Source organism: Panthera leo, chromosome A1, assembly GCF_018350215.1.
Source record: "Panthera leo isolate Ple1 chromosome A1, P.leo_Ple1_pat1.1, whole genome shotgun sequence".
Taxonomy (NCBI): Eukaryota; Metazoa; Chordata; class Mammalia; order Carnivora; family Felidae; genus Panthera; species Panthera leo.
Window position 1 is genome coordinate 196,260,822 of NC_056679.1, and position 18,148 is coordinate 196,278,969.

Sequence of the window (18,148 nt, forward strand, 5' to 3'; positions counted from 1 at the left end):
AGAGAGTGGCTACGTGCAGCTGCTGGGAGAGCTGGACGCCGTACAATTCGCGGAGCTGCACCGCAGCCGGACTCTGCAGGTGGTGTTCGAGGCCTACCCGCCGCCTACTGTCATGTGGCTCAAGGACAACCGCACGCTAGGCGACTCCAGCGCAGGCGAGATTGCCCTGTCCACACGCAATGTGTCTGAGACCCGGTGAGCAGCAACCCACCCACCCCATTCTTGAAGTTACTCTCTGCAGCTACCAGGCAGCCCACAGCCTTCAGCCACTGGATAAACGTAGACCCACCTTTCCCGAGAGCCCACTATGTGCGAGGTGCCATGCCAGGCACTGGGGGATGCTGCAGAGATCCAGATAGACTACTCCATGCCTCCTAGAATTTCCTGTCTATGGGGGAAACAGACATTGTTCTGACGATCACCCAGATGTGTAGTTGTCCTTGTGATGGGTGGAGCCAGCAGGGAGCAGCTGAGGAGAAAAAGGCCAGAGAAGAGGGAAGAGGGTGCCAGGCAGGCCACTACCACCTGTGCATGGATGGTGGCTGGGAGGCTGATGAGCAGGCTGACACAGGCACGGTATGTTAGGATAAAGCAATGCCAGGCCTTTCTGCAAGGGGGAGATGTAGGGGGGAGGGGGAGAGGGAAAGGGTGCTCCCCCCACCCTCCTCCTCCTACCCAACACTCCCTCTTGGCTCAGTGGAGCCAGGTTCCTGTAGGTGGGGATTCAGGAGAGTCCTGGCTTTGCTACCGATGCCTGTGTAACTTTGGGAAGCCCCTGTCCCTCCCTGGGTCTTGTTTTTCTTGTCTGTACAAGGAGGTTGGGGGGGGGGGTGGTTCCCATAAGAGTCCTTCCAGCTCTGGCAGCTGGGCCTGTCTTGCTCCCCAGGTATGTGTCAGAACTGACATTGGTGCGGGTGAAGGTGGCTGAGGCTGGCTACTACACCATGCGGGCCTTCCACGAGGATGCAGAGGCCCAGATCTCCTTCCAGCTGCAGGTCAATGGTGAGGGGCCCTCCACCCTGCCTCCCACCAACCCCCAACCCCCGCTTCCGTCAATTCTCCCTCTCTACACTGTCCACCCACCCATAGGGGGAGCAGGAGCAGGAGCAGGAGCTGAGGACTCAGGAGGCTGGCTTCTAGGCTGAGCTCCAACACTTCCACTGCTGGATGAACTCAGTATATCCCCTCTTTGGGCCTCAAGTTATACAAGGAGGCCACTGGGTTAGACTGGTGTTTCTAAAACCTCACAGCAAATTACATAGAAGGTTAGAAGGTAAGGAGTGCTGTAGAAAAAAAGAGCCTGGGTAGACAGGACTGAGAGTTCAGGGCGCGTATAGCCTCATCGAGCTGGCCTCAGGGAGGCGACATTTGCGTGAAGACTTCAAGGGGAGGCCATCAGGCAAGTGGCTGGTGGGAAAGGGCCCACCACGCTGTACGAAGGCAGCGGCAACAGCAGAAAGCCTGTGTGGCTGGAACAGAGAGGGGGGGAGTGGTGGGAGGTGAGGTCAGAGCTGAGGCCTGGCAGTTGCGGGCTGGGAGGAGGGCAGACAGTACAGTCCTCTAGAGCTGCCGTATGGACCTTGGCTTTTACTATGACGGAAATGACCAGCCACTGCAGGGTTTGGAGCAAGGGAATGACACACTGAAGACTTACTGTTTTGTCAATTGACTGTCTAAAAATAAATTTATTTTGAAAGAGAATTTAACCTCTCAATTGTAGATGGAAAATCAGCATCACATGTCATAAATAGAAAGCAACCACTAAAATAAACTCTGAGGAAACAAAGCAATGCTATGAAATTCTAGTTCCATGCTCGCGCTTTCCCAGGGCTTTCTCTGACCCTCAGACCTGCTCTTGTCTTTGTTAAAAGGGAAGATTAGCCAGTCTCAGAGAGGTGTTAGAGACAGACTAGCACCCCACTGAGGCTTCCCCTTTGAAGTACCCAGAAGGGGAATCTGTCAGTTTTCACACGGTGATTCCTGGTATTTAATGTTCACCTGCAGCCTGAAGCTCCCTTCCCCCACCCCGGGGGGAGAGGCTGGGCCAGGTCCTTCCTGAGGGCCTTTCTCACTGTCCTTTCTGACCTCCCCACCTCCTGGCCTCCTGCCCTCTCCACACAGTGCCTGTCCGTGTGCTGGAGCTGAGTGAAAACCATCCTGCCAGTGGGGAGCAGACAGTCCGCTGTCGCGGCCGGGGCATGCCCCAGCCACACCTCACCTGGTCTACCTGCAGTGACCTCAAAAGGTGAGTAGACCTGGGGCCTCTGTCTCCCAGGGTAACCACAGCTGGCTGGAAGGACCCAGTGAAGGTCGTCTAGATCAGCCCCTTCTCTGGGCACATTGTTCCAGGCTAGAGCCCAGTCCTAGGAGATGTGGCTTCTTGGAGATTCTCTGTATGACCTAAAGTGTCCGTTTCCTTACCTTGACTCATGATCAAATGAATGGAGTGGATTTTGCCATCCAGGGCTTTCCGTTCTGTGGTAGGAGCGCCCTCTGCCGGTCAGTCTAGGGGCCACAAGAGGAACGAGCTCAGGACCAGGCATTGGGAAGAAGCAGGAACCAGAAGGGGGTTGTGGGGCGGGGTGGGGGGCGGGCAGAGGGGTGGAGGTAAGGGGAGCCTCCTTCCACCACCGCCCTGTGGCGCTGCTTGCCTTTGGTTTCAGTTTCCCAGTCCGAAGAGGGAAGGGACTGGAAGCTGACCCGACTGGCTCTCCCGGCAGATGTCCGCGCGAGCTGCCGCCCACCCCACTGGGGAACAGTTCCGAGGAGGACAGCCAGCTGGAGACTAACGTGACTTACTGGCCTGAGGATCAGGAGTTCGAGGTGGTGAGCACGCTGCGCCTGCGCCGTGTGGATCAGCCTCTGTCCGTGCGCTGCACTCTGCACAACCTGCTGGGCCACGACATGCAGGAGGTCACCGTGGTGCCACACTGTGAGTCCTCCCGCCTTGGTGGCCCCTGAAGACCATTCACCCCATCACAACCCTGCCATACTTGGATCCGTGCCTGTGAGCCCAGTGGGCTGGAGTCAGTGTGTCTGTGGGCACTCAGGAGCATTGTGAAACCCACCAGAGTGTGTGCTCTTACACACTCACACAACAACACAGTATTGGCATATGTGTGTACATCCATGAGTCTCTGACATAAATCATGGCTATAGTATATGTACGCTGTATGCATGTCATAAGCCATGCATATGAGTAGGCCTGATCCTTGGACGCAGGTGCAAACCTTCCAAGTGTAGATTTGTAAACCACACAATGAAGAATGCCCAACCCCCAGACATGCATGTAAAGCTGGAGTGCATGTCTGTCACCTGCCTTGTGTGTCAGCCCACCGAGTGTATGTTTATAAACCACGTATATGAATATGCCCAATCCCCAGACACGTATATAAATCCAGGAGTGTATGTCTGTATGCACATACGTGCGCATGCACAATCCCCGTGCAGGTGTGCAAACAGTGCATGTAGAATTCCTATGCATGTGTGCGTCTGTGTAAGCATGGAGTTGCAGCATACCTTTCCGTGACAGCGGGCAAACACAATCTGCACACAGATGCCTGCTGCACAATGCACGTCTGTTAGAAGATACACAGACGTGCATGATTCTTGTCCGTGTGAATAGTCTCTTCCAGTACCTGGATGCTCTTGCTCCCTGCTAGTTCCTGTGTGTGCATATACCTGTCTGCTTGTACTTCGTTTACTCGCTCGTTTCCTTATTCAGTAAATAATAATGGAATAGTAATCCCCAGCTTCTCACTGGGGAAGGCCCAGCCCTGCCTGCCCTTCTAGTGCCCACAACCCAGAGACAAGGCAGAGAAGGAAACAGACAGTCCCACTGCCGGGGTCAGTACTTTGTGGGGGAAAGCCTAGAGAGAGGAGGGGGCTCCATGTCCAGCTATGGGATTCAGGAAAGTGTCCTGGAAAAAGGAAGCTTTAGGTCAATACCTGAAAAGATAACCTGGGAGTTAGCTGATGAGGAATGGTGTTCCGGTAAAAATGTGTGGCCTGTGCAAGAGCCCAGAGGCACGATGGGATCAGAGAAATCTTGGCTGGAGCACAGAGTATGTGTGTGATTTAGGGGCTGGAGAGAGGAGACAGAGGCAAGGGAGTGGTAAAGGAGGAGCTGCAGGGGTGGGCAGAAGCCAGCGCAAGCAGAGCGTTGAGGGCTGTGTGAGGCATTTTGACAGGTCGGTGAGCTGGCCCACACATGTGTCTCTGTACGCAGAGCTGCCTCCAGCCCCCCACCCTGGGATGGGATAGGTGGAGGTTTTCATACCTTATCTCACTCACACGTACACACATGCACATATATCCCTGAGCAAGTGGGCACCTGCTGACCAACTTGGAGCGAGACAGGAGTAAATCTTTCATGTGCCACCTGGAGGGGAAGCTGTGTACCAGCTCATGGGGAAACGACCATGGCTGGATGAAGCCTCTTCTTTGTACTCAGATGGCTCCTTGGAAGATTCAGTCTTCCTTCCCAGGACTGCGATGTGTGACCTGGTGGGGAGAAGGAGGAGAGGAGTGATGTTGGTCTGAGACCCTGGGGAGGAGGGACAGGGCCTCCAGGGGAGCCGAGAGGGGCAGGTGGGGGACAGAGGGGGAGGGAATGAGTTCTTCAGGGAACCCATGGGTGGCCAGTGGGTCAGGGCAGGGGGGGATGAGGGTCTGGCCTGGGTGGGTGCAGAGGGAGGGAGAAAGAATGGGAAGTTGTGCAGCAAAGAGGCTGAGGCCTTAGGGAGGAGACTTGGGACTTGGGGGCCCAGAGTTAGCCCTACCTGGTTACCCCTGCTCCCTGGGGGATACACCTTATAACTACTGTCACTACCCCAATGCCACTGGGTACTCAGGGGAAGTAGAGGAGGAAACAGTCTGGATTCATCAGGTTGTGTGAGCTCAGTCACTCAGTCCATTGGCCACTTGGTCAGGCTCTGTCCCAGCTGTGAGAGCCCCAGCAAGGGCAGAGATTCAGAGGTGAGGTGAGTCTGGTCATCAGGAGCTGGCATCTAGTCTGAAGCCATGGCAGACACGTCAGGCCTGGTCAGACATGTCACACGTGGTCAGGCCAGACTGATCCTTGCAAGGGCTGAGGGATATGGGGGCCCACAGTGAGCTGAGCTACAGCTGTTACTTAGGGACGTGGGTACTTATGGGAGAGGCTGAAGTTCTGGCCCAGAGGGAGGGGCTGTGAGTCTGATGTCACGGGTATGGTTAATGGAGAGGGGGACAAGCAGAGAGGGTTCGTGTTTCTGGAGGTGGGGTGAGGGGTGGCCAGGGCAGCTGCCAAGCTCCCTCTTTGCTTATGGCCAGCTCTTGTCTCTGCTTCCAGCTCTGCCCTTCAAGGTGGTGGTGATCTCGGCCATCCTGGCCTTGGTGGTCCTCACAATCATCTCCCTCATCATCCTCATCATGCTCTGGCAGAAGGTAATCTCCCATCCTTGCTTAATGGGTGCAGACTGGTACACTATTTTCTTTTCCTTTTTTTTTTTTGTTGCACGGAGGCCCCTGCCATCCTTGAATGTTATAGGATCTGTCCACGTCCCAGCCCAGCACACAGGGCAGGTGTAAAATGATATAGAATGGCACCGGTGTCCGAGCTGCCTCCACCCCCAGCAGCAAGGGCCATCTCAGGCCTGGTCCAGGCCATCTGGGGTCCCCTGCCCCTGCTCTGCCCTCCTGGGTCTTACTTGGACATCAGTCCTGCCCCTCCCAGCCACAGGGCAAGGCACTTTCTGGGTGGACCGTGGACTCCAGAATTCCACCTCTCACCCCCAGAGACTCCCAGGATTCTAATGAAATGCGTTCGCGTCCTATTAACCTGTGATTTCAATGCCCTGTTCTGTGGCTTCATTATTCTACGATCCCAACGTTTTAAGATTCCCGAGTTAAGATTGCAGCACCCATGATTCTATCATTCTATGATTCCAATCCTGTGATTCCAACATGCTATGATTTCGACATTCTAAGCTTACATCCTTCTGAGATTCCCGCTGCGAGTGACCCAGCATGGGGAGGGGCTGTCCATACCCAGCCAAGTGCCCCTAGCTTGTGTCCATTTCCGGGCTGCCTGCCCTTCTATGCCCATCTGGGGAGCAGCCAATGCTCTGAGAGAAGCTGGTAAGAGGTTCTGATGAGCCGGGCCCTTGGCCGTTAGCCCCTCTTCAGCCACTGCCCAGCTAAGGCCTGTTGTCATCTGTTCTCACTGAGCCCACGGAGCTGAGCTTTATCAGTAACTTGCTGTGTGACTTCAAATATGCCTCTGCCCCTCCCTGGCCTCAGGGGCTCCTGCTCCATCTGTTCCGTAAGGGGCTATAGGCTCGTGGGCCCCAAAGCCCAGAACTCCTCTGACGATCCATCCTTGGTGTCGGTCCTACAGAAGCCACGTTATGAGATCCGATGGAAGGTGATTGAATCTGTGAGCTCTGATGGCCATGAGTACATCTACGTGGACCCTATGCAGCTGCCCTATGACTCTACCTGGGAGCTGCCACGGGACCAGCTTGTGCTTGGTCAGTCCAGGGAGTAGTCGTGGAGCAGTTTGGGTACTTGAGGTCGGGGGGAAGACTGTCTGAGGTGTGGTCCAGCCTTGCCATGACTAGCTTTGAGACCTAGGGCTGCCGTCCTGCCTTCTCTGGCCCTCAGTGTCCCCGCCGCCATATAATGGGCAAGGTGGTCCCCTAGGGACCGTTCAGCATTGAGGTCCTATGATCCTGTGCCTTTGTGAGCTAGGAGACCTTTGTGGCGAGAGAGGAAGTATTCATCGAAGACAGCCTGCATGCCAGGCCTGTGCTTAGTCTAGCTGGAGAGGGTGAGGCATACAGAGGAGCTGAGCACCCTTCTGGGGTGGGAAGAAGGCTTCCAGGGACAAAAGATGGTCCAGAAAGCAGGCAGAACTTAGATGAGACACCAGGAAGGCCTGCCAAACGCTGAGGTCTTATCTTAGGAGACTCCTTTAGGGGAACACCTTAAGTCCAGGTGGCTTGGGGGATTGACCTCAGAGAGGATGGGGTATGCCGTTTCCTGGTGGGCCAGGAGCTGAGGGATTGTCTCTACCCCAGGACGCACCCTCGGCTCTGGGGCCTTTGGGCAGGTGGTGGAGGCCACAGCTCACGGCCTGAGCCATTCTCAGGCCACGATGAAAGTGGCGGTCAAGATGCTGAAATGTGAGTCCTGGGAGCCTGCCCCTCCCTCACGTCTGGGCCCCACATCTCCCCTGCCCCTTGCCCGCACATCCAGGCACTCCCTGATTCTGATTTGCTGGGCGCAAGCGGTCCGGTCTCCTGGCGGCCAGCACCACTCCAGATTCTGCTTTGGCTAAGAGGCTTCCTCATCCTGCCCCCTCCTCCTGGCACCTCCTTCCCTCCCTGACCGTCCTCCCATCCTCTTTCTCCTCCCCCTGCACGTGGGTCCTCACCACCCTCGGCCATCTGGGTCTTCCAGCACGGGGTGGGGCAGAAGGGCCTCCTTGGGGCCTCGGTGACAGGGCAGGCCTGAGGCCCCGTCTCCCCCTCAGCCACAGCCCGCAGCAGCGAGAAGCAGGCCCTCATGTCAGAGCTGAAGATCATGAGTCACCTTGGGCCCCATCTGAACGTGGTCAACTTGCTGGGGGCCTGCACCAAAGGAGGTACCAAAACCACTCCCCCAGAGGATTCTGGAAAATGCCAGCAGCCCAGGCCTGGCCCCTGCCCACCCCTCCTCAATCCACAGACAACGAGACACTCCAGCTGGAGGGTCTGCGCCCATCCTGCCCTCACCTCACAGACCCACACGGGGGTGGGGTTTACAAACTCACAGAATCACAACACTTTCAAGGCCCACAGACTCCTCAGGTCAGCCGTTTCCAAACCCCGGGGGTGCTCTGACATTTTTTCTCCACGTTTACTTATTTTTGAGAGAGAGAGAGAGAGAGAGAGAGGGAAATGCAAGCGCAAGTGGGGGAGGGGCAGAGAGAGGGGGACAGAGGATCTGAAACGGGCTCTGAGCTGTCAGCACAGAGCCCGATGTGGGGTTCAAACTCTCGAGCCGAGAGATCATGACCTGAGCCAAAGTCGGACGCTTAACTGACTGAGCCACCCAGGTGCCCCAGGTCCTCTGACATTTTTAAATTTTCACAATACATTTTACAAACTGATCAATCACGGCCCCTGTGAGGTGAGTTATATCCCTACAACTGGAGGCCACCAGCATGCTGGTTGGCAGTGGCTTTCATTCAGATCACAGAATAAAGCCTCTCTAGCCAGTGTGTTTATTTGAAGCTCTGATTGCAAGTTAGGCTGTAAAAAAAAAAAAAAATGTTATCGTTGTTTGCAGCTGCTTATTGTGAGATTTGGAATTTTCCTCAGTATTGTGCAACCAAAATAAAATACAGAAGTACATTGCGTACATAGGCCAATTTATGTCCGCAAGATCACCCATTTCAAAATTTTTGTTTTCATCAATATCTTCCCGTTCCCACTGATTGGCTTCAAGTAAATGTGTTGTATTTGAATGGATCCAATAACCTGATAATAAATAGTTGCCTTGATTTCCTTTATATACGGGGCTCCAGAATAAGTTGGTGATATGTACCACTGTGTACTTGCCATGTGCCGGGCCCTGAGCCGCGCCGACGAAGGCGTTACCTTAGGAACATTCAGGACAGCCCTTGGAGGTGGGTGCGGTTAGCCCCATTTAACAGATGGGGAAAGTGAAGCTCAGGGAGAATAAGTACCTCGCTCATGGTCGCGGAGGCGGGAAGAGAACCCAGGTTCGCCTGGTGCCAAAGCCTCTCGGCCGTCTTACCCCACTGCCTTCCCGACGTGCAGCCGGTGGTCGGCCTCAGGGCCCCCATGGGAAGTCTGTGGCCCCCCGGGGACTGTCGCTGAGCCTGTGCCCCCCTAGGACCTATCTACATCATCACGGAGTACTGCCGCTACGGCGACCTGGTGGACTACCTTCACCGCAACAAGCACACCTTCCTGCAGCGCTGCTCCGACAAGCGCCGCCCTCCCAGCGCTGAGCTCTACAGCAACGCCCTGCCCGCGGGGCTCCCTCTGCCCAGGTACCAAAGGGGGCCGGGGACCCGAATCTTCGGGGAGCCCCGAGGAGCACCTGCTTGCTCCCTCCTGGCCGGGGCGGAGGCCGAGGCCAGGTGGGCAGACAAGGTGTAGGAGCCCGCGCTGTTTCAAGGGTCAGTCTGGGACCCGGGGCTTGGCCTCCCCCAGAACTGGCTTAACACTCTGGTGATGGTCTTGGTGGGGTCGGCTGCCAGCTACGGACTGCCTGCAGGGGTCCCGCCCTGGGCTGGGCACTCTCTGTGGATGTGACCCGTCGGCCCCTCCCTCTGTGTCGTGATACCCTCTCCTTTCACGGTGAGCACCTGGGGCTCTCCGGTCCCAGGCCCGACTCCCATCGCAGCACACGGTGCTCTGCTCCCTGCTGGGAGTCTCTGGTATGCGGTGTCCCGTGGGCAATGCAGTGTCTTTCTTCTTCTTTTCCAAAAGTAACTTTTCCTACTTCTGCTGATGACAACAGCAAGATGGGTTTATTGCAGAGACAAGCATAACTTCAGAAAATCCTTAAAAGACATTATGGCTCACCCCTGTCCTCCCCAACATTTGATCGATTTCCTTCCGGTCTTTGGTCTACCTCTAGAGACACGTGTATACACGGTCCCGTAGCTCTCTGGGGAGCAGGTGCTGCAGGGAATTAGGGCAATTCCTGCCGCCTCTGGGCTGTGGCTGGGGCCTCCCAGGGCATCACGGTGGGATGGTGTCACAGAAAGGCACCTGCTTCATGCTCTTCTTATGACCCTCATGCTGGGGTGCTGTGATCATGCCTAGGTGTGAGCTCCCTAAGGACACACACTGGGTCTTGTGTCCTCTTAGCACCCCAGTGCCCAGTTTAGGGCCCCACAGGCTGGCTGAGAGAGCTCACTGCGTGGCCATTCAAGTTGTGACTAGCTGAAGGAGGATGAGTGGAAAGAAGAAATCCCTGAGTAATAGCGCCCGGTGGGCCCTGGGGGCGAGCAGGGGCGGGAAGGGAAGGAAAAGGACAGCCTGTGGCTCCTCCTGGGATGTTCCTCTCTCCCCCAGCCACGTGTCCCTGCCTGGGGAGAGTGACGGCGGCTACATGGACATGAGCAAGGACGAGTCGGTGGACTACGTGCCCATGCTGGACATGAAAGGAGGAATCAAATATGCAGACATCGAGTCCTCCAGCTACGTGGCCCCTTATGACAACTACGTCCCCACAGGTGGGTGCATGCCTATGCACCGCCCCCTTGCCTATGTAATCATGCTTTCTTATCACAGCCTTTCTTACTGGGAGGAAGGTGGCCTTGTACCCATTTCATAGATGCAGAAACTGAGGTTAGCCACCTGCCCAAAGCTGTCCTGTGGTGGAGCCCCATCGGGAGCCTCTGTTTCTGGATCCAGAGGGGAGGACTTGGGTTGGAGGAGTACCTGGCCTCCTGGGGTGCTGGCACACCACAGGCACAAGGGTGATGCAGTGTCCTTGAGAAGTGGGCAGGTCAGGCTGAGAAAAGGTGGCCCAGGCCTCAGGCTAATGCCAAAGGCTTTTCCGGCCAATGAGAGCACTGATATGGTAGGAGAGGTTTACATTAGATATTTGGCAATTGTTTTCCTTTTGTGGGAGACTTAGAGGGTTAGTAGTTACCTGTATTGGACATTCAGCCTCGGTGAATAAAAGGGCGGGGGTTCTGTGGGCCATGTGGAGACACAGACAGTAAGTAGGTGAACTTCTGCTCTCTCTCTTAGCTCCTGAGAGGACCTGTCGGGCAACTCTGATCAACGAGTCCCCGGTGCTTAGCTACACAGATCTTGTGGGCTTCAGCTACCAGGTGGCCAATGGCATGGAGTTCCTGGCCTCCAAGAACGTACGTATGGTTGCAGCGAGCGGAGCAGGGTCATGGGGAGGTGGGCAACCCAAGCCAGCCAGGGTCCTCCAAGTACATAGCTCCATATGGCAGCTATGTCCCCTCACCACAACTCTGGTGGGTGAGGACAGTCAAAGCCCTCACCGCGTGGCCTCTCATGCCTGTGTGGCGATGCATTCTCCCCAAAGCCCTTGACGGGGAGGTCTTCTCCTACAACTGCTCCCAAGGCCTCAGCTCCCATCTCCCCCAACCTAGTGCGTCCACCGAGATCTGGCAGCCAGGAACGTGCTCATCTGTGAAGGCAAGCTGGTCAAGATCTGTGACTTTGGCCTGGCTCGTGACATCATGAGGGACTCGAACTATATCTCCAAAGGCAGCGTGAGTACCTTCCCTGACCCGTGTGACCTGGGAACAGGTTTCCTCCTGGTCAGCGTGGCTGTGGCATATAGGAGGTCAGGACGGAGTTCCTCATGGCCTACCCTGCCCAGTGGTGACAGGCTTTGCCACCGGCTGTGCATGGGGCAGGAGGGGGCAGAGATGTTAAGGTTGTAAGGGTGATCCCGGGGCTCAGATTCACTGGTCACGACAGGGGGCGAGGGACCAGCTGTAATGGGTTCTGGGAAGAGGGAAGCAGGTCAAGTGTATATTTGGTGACCATTCTGCGTGCCACTCATGTTCCCACTTTCCACAAGGGGACAGTGAACCCCAGAGATGGAGGGTCTCTAGACCCAAGAGATCTAAGGCGGCCGGGTGAGAGTTGGGTGGCACCTTGGCATGTCCCTGGCGCCCCTGCTGTCTGCCAACCTGGCCAGGGCCTCTACTGGGATCAGGAAGAAGGGCCGTTCTGTAAGAGGCCTCAGACCCTGGGGCTCCTCCTTAGGGTAGAGGCTGCCATGTGACCAGCTTGTGGGTGAAAAAACATGGCCTTCTGATCCTCTGGCCAGCACTGGGATGAGTGTGGGATCTGTATGCCTGCAGAGGCGGGCTCTCAGGGTCTGGGGAGTAAGGCGCGGGGCCTTACTAAGTAAGGAGGCCAGACCTCCTCCCCATGCCCAGGCAGAGTGCGGCTTGGCCGTCCTGGTACTTAGTGCCGTCTTGCCCTCCCACAGACCTTCCTGCCTCTGAAGTGGATGGCTCCCGAGAGCATCTTCAACAGCCTCTATACCACCCTGAGTGATGTGTGGTCCTTCGGGATCCTACTCTGGGAGATCTTCACCCTGGGTATGCTTCCTTTTCCCCCAGCCCTCAGCTGCATGGCACACTGGCCACTCACACCCCCAGCCTGGTGGGGCCATGGGACAGGCTCTGCAAGGGGGGTCAGGGCTCTCTGGCTCGAGTCACAGTGCTGCTGCTGTCTCGCTGCTGTGTGAGCTTGGCAAGTCCCTTGTCTTCCCTGGGTCTCTTTACCTCCCCATCTCTCGAGGGGTCTGAAAGTGACATCAAAAAGTCTATTTGACTCTGGCGTCCTCTGGTTCTCTGATTCTGGGGGTGGTGGTCATCTCTGTCCAGAGCCTCTAAAAGAGCCACATCTCCCAGTGCCGAGGCCACCGCACCCTCGCCCGCTCGAGGGCTGGTGTGCCTCTCCCTGTGCCATAGAATAGGGCACCTGCCACTTTTCCAACACGTCTGAGCCTGTGTATCTCTTGTCTCTCCTCCCTGACAGGTGGCACCCCTTACCCAGAGCTGCCCATGAACGAGCAGTTCTATAATGCCATCAAGCGGGGTTACCGAATGGCCCAGCCTGCCCATGCCTCCGATGAAATGTGAGTGGAGCCTTTGGGAGAGTTTTTTTGGGGGGTACAAACCATAGATGTCCAATGTTGCCAGCTTAAGGTGAAAATAGATTAGTTCAGGGAGCTAGAAAAACCTTGCTATAGCTGGATCTAGGCATTCAGACGCCGTCATCAGGAATCTCTTGTTTTACCTGGTCTCTGCTGTCCCCTGCGCTGGCCTGGATTTCAGGTCACACGGCTACCTCCTCACTGCTTCCACCCTAGTTTGAGTAAAAGGCCCCAAGCTGACTGTCAAGGGCTCAGCTGGGGTCTCGTGCCCACCCATCCAGAGCAGGGCATGAAAACTCCTACCAGCCAGACCTGCCTGGGCCGTGTGCTCACCAAGGAGCGGTCAACCCCATGGAACCACCGGTGGAGGGAGGGCCTTGAGGGAGCGGGAAAAACAGTCCCATTCACCAGTCCTCCCCAACTCCCTTCATTACCCACCTCGTTCTGGGAGGCGGCAGACTCTGAGCCAGAGACCCTGACCCCCTGTGCACCTCTCCCCAGCTACGAGATCATGCAGAAGTGCTGGGAAGAGAAGTTTGAGATCCGGCCTCCCTTCTCCCAGCTGGTGCTGCTTCTCGAGAGGCTGCTGGGTGAGGGGTACAAGAAGGTATGTCGGGGCAGCGAAATGGAGAGTTCTGGTCCAGAAGTCAGACACTGACTCTGTGTGTCATGCTGGTATTTGAGGGACCACCCTGTATCCTCTTGGGCCTGTTTCCCTGCTGGTTCTTGTAAGGGATGGGCTGGAGCTATGAGTGGAATTTATTTTAGCAGCACAGAGGTTTTTGAGATGACGTCCTGCTTGGAAGTCGATGCCTACAGCCCCCTTCATCCTGCTCCCTTTTCATGTCTCTGCACCCATGCCACGGCCTGGGTCTCCTTCAGAAATCTGAACAACCCCAGGCTCCATGTCTGCTAAGGGCCGGACAGCTTGGACCCTGTTGCAGGCTCATTTGAGGCCAATGAAGCCAGTAGGGCTTGTCCACCAGAGGGAGTTACAGGGAGGGGTGATGCGCGCTCCCTGTCCCCTGTCCGTTCCTAACCACACCCCCCCCCCCCCACACATCTTGTCCCAGCTCAGCGCCCGGTGAGATGGAGTGGGTTGTCACCATTCAGTAGTTAGGGAAACTGAGGCCCCACTGAAGGAGGTTGAGGCGGGGGGAGAGCCCACACCTGTCTACTACGAAGTAGGGGAAGTGTGAGGGTCACGGGCACTAGTCTGCCGACTGCCCCCTCCCTGGGGGGCCCTGAGCTCACCTGGTCTTGTGAGATGCCAGGTGGGAGAGCCTCCCGGCTGTGAGGCTTTGGGTAGGTCTCCTTCCTCTCTGAGCACCAGTTGCCTTAGGCAGGAGGGGCCAGGTCAGAGTCTCATGCTAGATGATCCCCACGGGCATTTCTGGTCTGAACATCCCTCTCTCTTGGGTTCTCCCTCCCTGTGGAGCAGAAGTACCAGCAGGTGGATGAGGAGTTTCTGAGGAGCGACCACCCAGCCGTCCTTCGGTCCCAAGCCCGCTTTCCCGGCTTCAATGGACTCCGATCCCCCCTGGACACCAGCTCTGTGCTCTACACTGCTGTGCAGCCCAACGAGAGTGACAATGACTATATCATCCCCCTGCCTGACCCCAAACCCGAGATTGCTGATGAGGGCCCCCTGGAGGGTTCCCCCAGCCTTGCCAGGTAGCCACTGTGGCCTGAGGCCCAAGGCAATAGTGTGCAGTGTGTGTGTGTGTGTGTGTGTGTGTGTGTGTGTGTGTGTGTTCATGCCGTCAGGCTTGCCTTAGAAGCAAGCTACCTAGGGTGAGCACTTGTTCCTGCCAGTGAGGAGAAGAGAGAACTGAACTCATCTGACCTTTGATGACCTCAGGAGGAAAGGGCAGGCTGGTAAGAGACAGAAGGCCTAGGGCTTAGCTGCAAGGTAGCTGTTTCCTGAAAAGTGGCCCCCACAGGCCATCCACCCTCTCGTCCTATCCAGGCCCTAAGGAGAGGTAGGAAATCTAATCGGCATCCCCGGCAGCCTGTGTATCACTCTGGGGTCATCGCCAGCCCTGGCCTCTGCTCTGTTCTCCAGGACCATGGCCCGAGGGCCCCCGGGAGCCTGGCGTGATTGTGGGAGGCATAGTGCCCACAGGAACTGAGGTCAGAATTCAGGCTGGGAAGGAGATTCACGTTTTACTTTTGCCTTGAGATGTGGTGAAGTTACAGTAGGGGTGGGGGCGTGGTTGAAAGAAGGCCCAGCCGTTGCCTGGACTTCATGTTCCAACAGGATCTTCCCTCAGCTGGAGAGGAGTGTCCCCCGTGAGGCCAGACCCACCCCCAAAACCAGATCCCCCCCTCTGGTGCAGTGGCAGCGACCACAGGCTGGGTTTCAGCTCCAGCTCTGCCCCCAGCCACCCTGAGACCCATCTCCCACGGCTGCTGGGAGCACACACAAGATCTAGAAGGCCCTCCTCACCTTCCGTAAGAAGCAAATGTTCCAAGGCTCCTGGTAGCCAGTGTGCAGAGGAGTTAAGCTCAGAGTTTAGACACCTTGAGGTGTGAATGTTGGCCCTGCGATGTGCCCTCAGACAAGCTGCCTCCACTTTCCAAGCCTCAGTTTCCTCAACTATAAAATGAAAACAGTAGCACACGTCTATTTGGAGGTTGCTGAAGGATCCAATGGGATCAGCTTCAGGAGTGCAGGGAATGGAGTTGCTGGTGAGTGAGGAGTGAGCTTTGGAGCTAACTGGATATTCTGCTCCAAAGTCTCGCTGTGTGATGTCGGCCACTGACACAACCTCTCTGATCAGCCCTTTCCTCGTGGTGCCTATCTTATGTAGTCTTTTTTTTTTTCTTTTTAAGAATTTTTTAATGTTTATTTAGTTTTGAAAGAGAGAGAGAGAGAGACAAAGCGTGAGTGGGGGAGGGGCAGAGAGAGAGGGAGACACAGAATCCGAAGCAGGCTCCAGGCTCTGAGCTGTCAGCACAGAGCCCAACGCGGCCCTCGAACTCACGGACCGTGAGGTCATGACCTGAGCCGAAGTCAGATGCTTAACCTACCCTTAAGCCACCCAGGCGTCCCTCTTATGTAGTCTTTACAAGGCTTCAATGAACTAAAGGGTGTAAGGTGCATGGTGCAAGCTTGCACCCACAGGAAGCTCTTGATTATTGCTGTTATCTTACTCTGGCTCCCTCCCAGCCCCTCACACGTGTGCCTTCTCTTCCTAGCTCCACCCTGAATGAAGTCAACACCTCCTCTACCATCTCCTGTGACAGCCCCCTGGAACCCCAAGAGGAGCCAGAGCCAGAGCCCCAGCTCGAGCCCCAGGTGGAGCCAGAGCCACCACTGGATTCATGTTGCCCTGGGCCTCGGGCCGAGGCGGAGGACAGCTTCCTGTAGGGGGCTGGCCCCACCTCGCCCTGCCCAGAGCTCCCCCTCTACCTCCCAGCACCCAGCGCCTCCCGGCCTGGCCTGGCCTCCCATCAGCTGTCCCTTTCTAGAAAGCTTTTGCCGTGGGCATGTGGCACCCAACCGCTGGGGCTGGCTTAGGAGGCAAGAGGACTGCAGGGGCTGTGGCCAGCCCTCTGCCTCTGGGGAGGCCATGTGACTGGGGGCCAGGGTTCTCCCAGGGCACTTAGTTTCTCCATCTACAGGATGGGAAAGCCGGGCTCAGTGACGCAGAATCTGGGATTCTCTCCCTGGCTGACAGGTGGGGAGGCTGGAATCACTAGAGAGAGTCTCGGGGTTCCAGAGGGGGGGGATTAGCTTTTTTCTGTTCAGCCAGCTACGCCTCAAGGAGCTGTAGCCTTCTCCTTGCACTTTCATCCACCTAAGAGCTGGGGAAGGGACTCTGGCATCCCCGGATCCTGGTGAGCTGGGGCCCAGCCTTGGACAGTGGTGTTCATCCGGAAGCCACCGCCCCTTAATGCCAGTCTCCACTTTCCCAGGCCCGAGCTGGTCTGGGGCCATCCACGCTTAATGCTGGGGGCCTAGCCAAGTACAGGACACCCTGGCCCACAGCTGCTGTCCCAGGCACTTGGGACACACCTCCCCATACAAAGTGCCTGCATTCGTGTCTTCCTGGCCCCCTAAGTGCGCGGGTCTTTTTCCTTGTCACCACCAGTCTTACTTCACCCACCAGAGTCTCCGGGGCCAGGTGGGCCCCACATCTGTGATGAGCGTGCTGGTGGGCCCGCCAGAGACGTCCACACGTGTGGATCAGGCTGCGCATTGGACTCGACATGGGACCCTGGAGGGATCCCTCACCCTTTCCGGACCTGTTTGCCCTATTGAAAGATGAGCAAGGTGGACTCTGTGACTTCCTGTGTCCTGCCAGCACGAACATTCTAGAGTATTCCAGGGGGTGGCACGCTTGCCCAGATGAAGCAAAGCCAAATGCCCCAAACCTCCGTCCTGGGCATCAGCTGGGGTCTGGGGAGATTTCAGACCCTGCCTCACTCTCCGGGCATTCAGGAACCGTGCCCTTTCCCCAGGCCCCCGGGCAAGTCCCAAAAGGCCAGCTGGCCAGGTCTTGACTCGAAGTGACAGCCAGTGTCTTGGAAAGCCCCCAGCAGCTGCCCCATGGGAAGACTACAGAACCCCTTTCAGGCTCACAACCGCCTCTGGAGCCTTCCTGAACAAAGGAGGCAGAGAGGGCAAAGCAGGCCACCTCACGCAGTCTGCCTCTCCAGCAGCTGTCCGGGTCTGTGCCACAGACATAATGGACAGTGAGGAGTCTGGGGGTCCCCCAGAAAGGACAAGAAGGCTTTCTAGGGAACCTGAGAAGGGGTGCGAGAGGCAGATATTTTGGGGGTTTCCTTCTCACCCACCAGCTGCCCGGTCCCCAAGGGAGTAACTGTGGGGTATGGCTTTGTCACTGCCCAGGCCCGCTCACTGTACTCTCTCTTCCAGCCATGTCCCAACCCAGGGGGCATTGGAGGTGCCAGGGGAGCGAGGGCTGCAGCCAAGACTGTTGGCAGGAAGAGAGCTGGAAGTGGGGGGAGGGCAGCCTAGCAGCCCCCGGGCACCAGCCCCCTCTGCCCATCCAGGAGATGGAGTGGGTTCTCACTACGGTACCAAAGATGTAATCACCTAGGTTTACAAGTATTTTTAGGACTCACATTAACTCACATTTATACAGCAGAAGTGCTATTTTATATGCCATCAAATTTTCTTATCTGCGTACTTTTTTTTTTAAGGGAAAGATTTTAATATTAAACCTGGTGCTTCTCACTCATGGACTTCGTGGTCTCTCACGGGTTTGAGTCCCTGTGCTGGGAGGTGACAGATATGAAATGGGGTGAACAGGGCTGATCCCCGGCCACAGTGTCCCCACACAGGGTCCTTCGGTTCTGAGTCTCATTTCCATCTGTAAAATGGGGATTTTCACACTCTCTCCACCCCTTGCTAGCAGCCGGATGGCCTGGACCTTGGGCTTCGGTTTTCCAAGGTGTGAAATGAAAAGGTTCTTCCGGCTCTGCAGGGCCTGGCCCTGGGACCAGCTGGACTGTTCAC

General features: G+C 56.4%; 1 protein-coding gene across 4 annotated transcripts in view; it reads left to right on the forward strand.

Annotated features, from left to right (window-relative positions):
* PDGFRB (platelet derived growth factor receptor beta) overlaps positions 1-17,870 on the forward strand; it is a 37,555-nt gene extending 19,685 nt beyond the window's left edge. For all 4 annotated transcript variants that reach the window (XM_042949314.1, XM_042949324.1, XM_042949332.1 and 1 more), the window contains 17 exons: positions 3-195; positions 887-1,002; positions 2,122-2,245; positions 2,721-2,932; positions 5,333-5,427; positions 6,380-6,512; positions 7,062-7,166; positions 7,517-7,627; positions 8,884-9,043; positions 10,077-10,237; positions 10,761-10,879; positions 11,135-11,257; positions 11,989-12,100; positions 12,543-12,642; positions 13,162-13,267; positions 14,102-14,334; positions 15,862-17,870. In XM_042949314.1, the coding sequence (XP_042805248.1) occupies positions 3-195; positions 887-1,002; positions 2,122-2,245; positions 2,721-2,932; positions 5,333-5,427; positions 6,380-6,512; positions 7,062-7,166; positions 7,517-7,627; positions 8,884-9,043; positions 10,077-10,237; positions 10,761-10,879; positions 11,135-11,257; positions 11,989-12,100; positions 12,543-12,642; positions 13,162-13,267; positions 14,102-14,334; positions 15,862-16,033 (2,375 nt within the window). In that variant the 3' untranslated portion in view covers positions 16,034-17,870. The remainder of the gene's footprint in view (positions 1-2; positions 196-886; positions 1,003-2,121; positions 2,246-2,720; positions 2,933-5,332; positions 5,428-6,379; positions 6,513-7,061; positions 7,167-7,516; positions 7,628-8,883; positions 9,044-10,076; positions 10,238-10,760; positions 10,880-11,134; positions 11,258-11,988; positions 12,101-12,542; positions 12,643-13,161; positions 13,268-14,101; positions 14,335-15,861) is intronic.
* Positions 17,871-18,148: the final 278 nt, after the last annotated feature.